Genomic DNA, 5,716 nt, shown 5'->3' on the forward strand with positions numbered 1-5,716 from the left:
TGGGGTCGATGGCTTATGACCGTTTTGCTGCAATCTGCCACCCCCTGTCCTACCCAGTGATGATGAACAAAAAAGTTTTTGTGAAATTAGTGGTGTTCTTATGGGTCTCAGGCACTATGATGACTACTGTGCAGACCACATGGGTGTTTAGTTTTCCCTACTGTGGTCCCAATGAAATCAACCACATATCTTGTGAAAGCCCAGCAGTGCTGGAGCTTGCCTGTGCAGACCTTTTCTTCTTTGAAATCTACGCCTTCGCAGGCACCATTCTGATTGTCATGGTTCCCTTCCTGTTGATCCTCCTGTCTTACATTCGCATCCTCTTTGCCATCCTGAAGATGTCACCCACTACCGGGAGACAGAAGTCCTTTTCCACATGTGCCTCTCACCTCACATCTGTCACCCTTTTCTGTGGCACAGCCAGTATGACTTATTTATAGCCCAAAGCCAGGTACTCACAAGACACCAAGAACCTGATGTCATTGGCTTACACACTGATGACTGATCCTTCTGCTGAATCAATTTATTTACACTTTGAGAAACAATGAGCTGAAGAGGGCTATGATGAACTTATGACAAAGTAAAAAGGATTTCCACATATCTGACTTGCTGTCAAACCATGTAATATTTGAACATAGTCAAATTTGTATTTAGTAAATGGTGAAAACAGATGGCCTATCTTGTTAACAGTATGTTCAATTCCTGAGTTCAATATGTTTGAAAACCTATCACAGGAATCTCTGTGTTTTAATATTATAATATTACAGCCATTGGTTTGTGACAGATATATAAGTTTCCAGAATATTTGATGTATCAATCTATTCATCCAATAGTCAACTATTGACATCCATGTCATTGGTACAGTATTATCATTAAGATGGTATTTTGATGGGGCTTCTCCATATGAATTAAAGTCAGCGTCACCTGAAATGTCTCCAGAACGACACAAGCCTTTGCCATTGCCCTTGCTTATTTACCTCAGCTATATGGTGAGACCCTATTGCTGAAGACACCACACATTTGGGCTGCAGAACAAATACAAATCAATCTCAAATGGATCAGGAAACATCTTCCCTGCTGGTTAGCTTTCATAGTGCCAGAAGGTGCTGTGCAGGCTGCTGAGGAAGAAAGACATCAGTAGTCTTACCACATGCTGGACCCTGCATGATGGAATACTCACCTGCCATGCAAGATATACTCACTGGTACAATAGTGGCATGACTGTTACAGGGTAGCTCATCATTTTCTGATTGAATTTGAGGTCTGATCCACAGGAGGGAATTCATGTTGCTACTGTAATCCTAGGCAAAAGCCCATGGCTAGGGAGGTCATAGGCTCTAGGGTAGAACGTGTTATTGTTCTTTTGCTAAATGATCATGTTGTCAAAATACTTTCTAAATATTTATGTTTATACTCATAGACCTTGGCTGTTCTCACCTTTGGTCAGAAAAGCTTCTTTCTGCTGTGGGGACTCTCAGTGACAATTCTACATAATAGCAACCTACATAACACCTTTCAGCAGGATAAATACCAGCCAGAAGGAGGAGGCTTCCACTCAGCTGCAGCTTGAGGTCTCTGTATTCTTTAGGAGGAACAGGGCATGCTTTTAGGTCTAGGGTCCATCCAGTATTAATCAACAGCAGTGGAAATAACATGCATTATTTATGGGTCCCCAAGGGTCTCGGTGGCCAAAAGTCTGAGAGCATTAATTCACCCCTGGCACTGGGATTTTCATTTAGTAGCCTATGGCTTCTGGGAGTGCCTTTTGTCACCCAGGCAGGATGCCTTCTGTGTTTAAATTCCTCAGTTGATATTTTCATGTTCCTGGGCACAGGCTCTGATAGGATTTTCTCAATCATCAAGCCAGGTATCACCTATGACTTACCCAACTATAAAATTCCCAAGAATTTCACAGCTGTGCCTGATCCCTGCATCCTGTGTGGAAATATTTTCAATCCTTTTTCTTTAGCTATTATTATGTATGTTTCAGGTGCTTGTCTAAATCTATAAAACATTCAGAAGTTATCATAGTGTAATAAAACATTTTTAAGGGTGACCAAGGTTTTTAAATAACCACTTGTCACAGTGCAGTGACCACAGTCCAAGCCTGAAGGGCTTGGGGACCCCGACGGATAGAAATCAAGACACAGGAGATGCAGAAGTCTATGTGCCAGTGTATGTTTATTGTGAATTAAAGCATGCTTATATAGGAATCAGATCTGGAGTAACCAAGGAATAACTAAGGATACATCATTTATTATGAACTAAAGCAAGATAATATAGGAATCAGATCTGGAGTAACCAAGGAATAACTAAGGATACATCACTAAACAGAAAGTTACCAAGGAGTAATCAAGGATGCATTATGTTACCACCAAGAATACATTACTTCACCAACCGAAACTCACCCAACGTTTACAGCTCCCAACGTATCTCTACAGTAGGATGGGTCCTTTGGGCATGTAGCAAGGAGTGGGACAGCCAGATCATATGGTAGATTCATTTTTAGTTTTCTTAGAGTTGTCCACACTGCTTTCCATAGTTGTAAAAGTTTGCAATCCCACTAACAGAAAATAAACATTCCCCTTCTCCACATCCTCACCAGCACTTGGTATTATTTCTTTTCTTGATCTTAGCCAGTCTAATGGGTAAGATGAAATCACACTTGCTATTTCCATAGCCCTGAGTACCTCTCAGAACTTGAAGGTAAAAACGCTATTGCTGAAGACAGGACATACTTTGGAAATAGGATTTAGAGCAATGGAGGTGGAGCTGACCCCCTGAGGACTAGCTCTCACAGTTCTAGAGGATACTATGCAAGCTACTAAGGGAGAAAAATCAATCAATGGTCCAACCCAAACTTTAAAGTCTAGTAAGCACTACAGTGACCTGCACACCAAACTAAAGTGGTGCAGTAGGGGCACTTTTATCTTGTGGGTAATTAACAGCTATTTAATTGAACTTAAAGCCCTCTCAATGGGAGGGAACTCATGGTGGCACTGTAAACACAGTCAAATACACATAGCAGTAGAGGTCATAGATCCTAGAGAAAGTCTTACCTTTGTCACATCCATAGACAAATGCAATTTCTTACCATATGCTAAATATGGATCCTTATATTTGCAAACAAGTACACCATATACCAATCACCACAGAAGCTTATTTTGCAACAGATGGAAACTATTACAGAGTTTCACAACTGCTCACACACAGAGACTATTTGTCTGAGAGATGCCCAGCCTTAAGTGACACATCTACAATAAACCTCTACACCTAAGGCTCATGGAACACTGCAGAACAGGGTAGGTATAGTGAGAATACTAATGCATTTCTTAGCTCTAACCAGCAAAGCTTCTTCATGCAACAGAGGGCCATGCACACAGAAGTTCACAACCTGGCCAAAATATAGAGAATAAGAGACTGCAGAGTGCATGACTACCATATTAAACCTCACTCACCCATGACTCGGGGACCATTGTGGAAGAGGGGGCAGAAAGATCATAAGAGTCAGGGTTGGTGCATGAGCATAAGGAAATAGAGTCTTCCAGATTTCTGGGAATTTCCTAATATGAAATTACAACAATGGTGTCAGCATGCACAAGATCCATGCAAACTCAGTCAGACAAAAACCCAGAATAGAACTGGAGAAATGGGCAGGAGGGCCCAACCTTAGCTGAGTAACTATTAGCAACTGATTACTGCTGGGTGAAGAAGAGAGTTAATCTTCTTTAAGGGAGTGACTTTACATGGGCTGACTAGACTCCAGTGGATGAACTCATACTGAGGGACATCGGGGTACACAAATTTGACTCCATAAGCCTTAACATATATCACAGAATGCATGAAATATGGTAGGCATTCATGGGGATGGAGATGGGGGAGAGGGTTTAAATATGATTAAGATGTATTGTATGAAATGCACAAAATTCAATAAAAATATGCGTTGAGGAAATAAAAGGATTTTAGGGGCACAAGAAATGGCTCAACAGTTAAGAGCACTGACTCCTCTTGCAGAGGGCCTGGGTTCAGTTCCCAGTACCCACATGGCTGTTAACAGCCTTCTTTAACTCCACTTCCAGAGGAATCTGATGCCCTCCTCTGGCCTCTTAAGCACTGCATGACACAGGTGCACTTATATCCATGCAAGCAAAACACTCATAGATATGAAATAAAATAAACAAATAAATAAAAGGAAATTTGAGGATGCATATTTAGGATAAAGTAAGAAACCACATTGGTTTAGGGGTGTGGTAAAAGTGGGTTTTTCTCTAGGATCTATGTCTAGTCGTGTTTACACTACCACACATGAATTCCCTCCCATTTTGTGGGCTTTAATTACAATTAGACAGTTGTTCATTACCCCTAAGATAAAAGTGCCATTAATGTACCATGAGTGATAGTTTGCTGGGCCAGTCATTGTTGTTTGTTAGGCCTTATAGCTGGATAGGACCATTGACTGATTTTTCTCTCTTGGCAGCTTGTATAGTATCCTATGATACCAGGAGAGCTGGGCTTCAGGGAGGAGACAGAATTCTAGGTCAGTTTCAGCTCAGTTGCTACAAGTCCTGTGTCAAAACTGTGGCCTGTCTTCAGCAATAGTGTCTTCTACTTCTGGGAGGCAATCGAGGGTTGTGGCAAAAGCATGTGCTATTTTGGAAATCTCTTAGATTACCTGATCAACAACTGGAAGGGAGGTTTCTCCTGCCTTCTACTGTATTTCTTCATCCCTCTTCAAAGAAGCTTCCTTTTGCAACAGGTAGAGACTATTACAGAATTCCACAACTGGCCAAATGCAGAGAATAGGTGTCTGTGAGACACTTAACCCTAAGTGACATATCTTCAATGTGACCTCTATACATAGAATGAATGAATGCATCTCTCAACTCTCACTTGGGAAGTTTCCTCATGCAGCAGATGGTTATTAACACAGAAATCCACAATTGGCCAATGTGCAGAAAAGAAGAGGCTGAATGTTTATCCCTGAATAGGATGACTATTTCAAACTTCTGCCTCCCAGGGCTCAGGATTCATAGCAGAAGAGGAGGAAGAAGGATTGTAAGAGCCAGAGAGGTTAAATGATCACAAGGAAAAGCTGTCTTCCAGACAGCTTGTTAGTCGCTCATATGAACTCACAGCAATGGTGACAGCATGCACAAGTCCTATGCAAGCTCAGCCTAGACAAAATGAGGAAGTGGGTAAGAAAGCCCAACCCAACCAAAGGAACTTTTGGCAATTGATGGCTTCTGGGAGAGGGAATGTTAATGTCTTACAGCAATGGGACTCTTGGTGGACCCAGTGGACCGACCCACACTGAGGACATTTGGGGACATAAATCAGACTCTATAAGCTCTGTGCTCATATAAATATATGAAAGTACATTAAATTGGGTGGGGAACAGTGAGAGGAGGTGCTCATAAGGGAGGAAATCTAAATACTATCAAACTATGTTGTATGAAAATTGCAAAAATTCAATAAAATGTTTAAAAAGAAAAAAGAAATCAAAAGAAATTTTAAAATGGTTTTTACTTGAAATTATGTGCATATGAGCATTGTCTGTGTGTTTGTGCACCTGAGTGCTGCCTGACGTGAGTACTGGGAGCCAAACTCCAGTGCTCTGCAAGAACAGTATGTGCTCTTAACTGCCGAGCCGGCTCTCCAGCCCCAGCAGTGATTTTTTTTTACTTTTGTCACTTCTCAATGTGGAGTCAGATCAGAC

General features: G+C 41.4%; 1 protein-coding gene across 1 annotated transcript; it reads left to right on the forward strand.

Moving 5' to 3' along the window:
• Positions 1–8: 8 nt before the first annotated feature.
• Positions 9–440, forward strand: LOC103745854 (olfactory receptor 10A3-like). The gene has a single exon (XM_029570818.1). It carries the CDS (start codon positions 9–11, stop codon positions 438–440), a length of 432 nt encoding a protein of 143 aa, XP_029426678.1.
• Positions 441–5,716: the final 5,276 nt, after the last annotated feature.

The sequence above is a fragment of the Nannospalax galili genome, unplaced genomic scaffold (genome assembly GCF_000622305.1).
Source record: "Nannospalax galili isolate Female #2095 unplaced genomic scaffold, S.galili_v1.0 scaffold1544, whole genome shotgun sequence".
In the NCBI taxonomy this organism is placed as follows: Eukaryota; Metazoa; Chordata; class Mammalia; order Rodentia; family Spalacidae; genus Nannospalax; species Nannospalax galili.

Excerpts from the sequence above, each read along its gene's own strand:
- LOC103745854 (XM_029570818.1), top strand. The coding sequence starts at position 9 with ATGGCTTATGACCGTTTTGCTGCAATCTGCCACCCCCTGTCCTACCCA.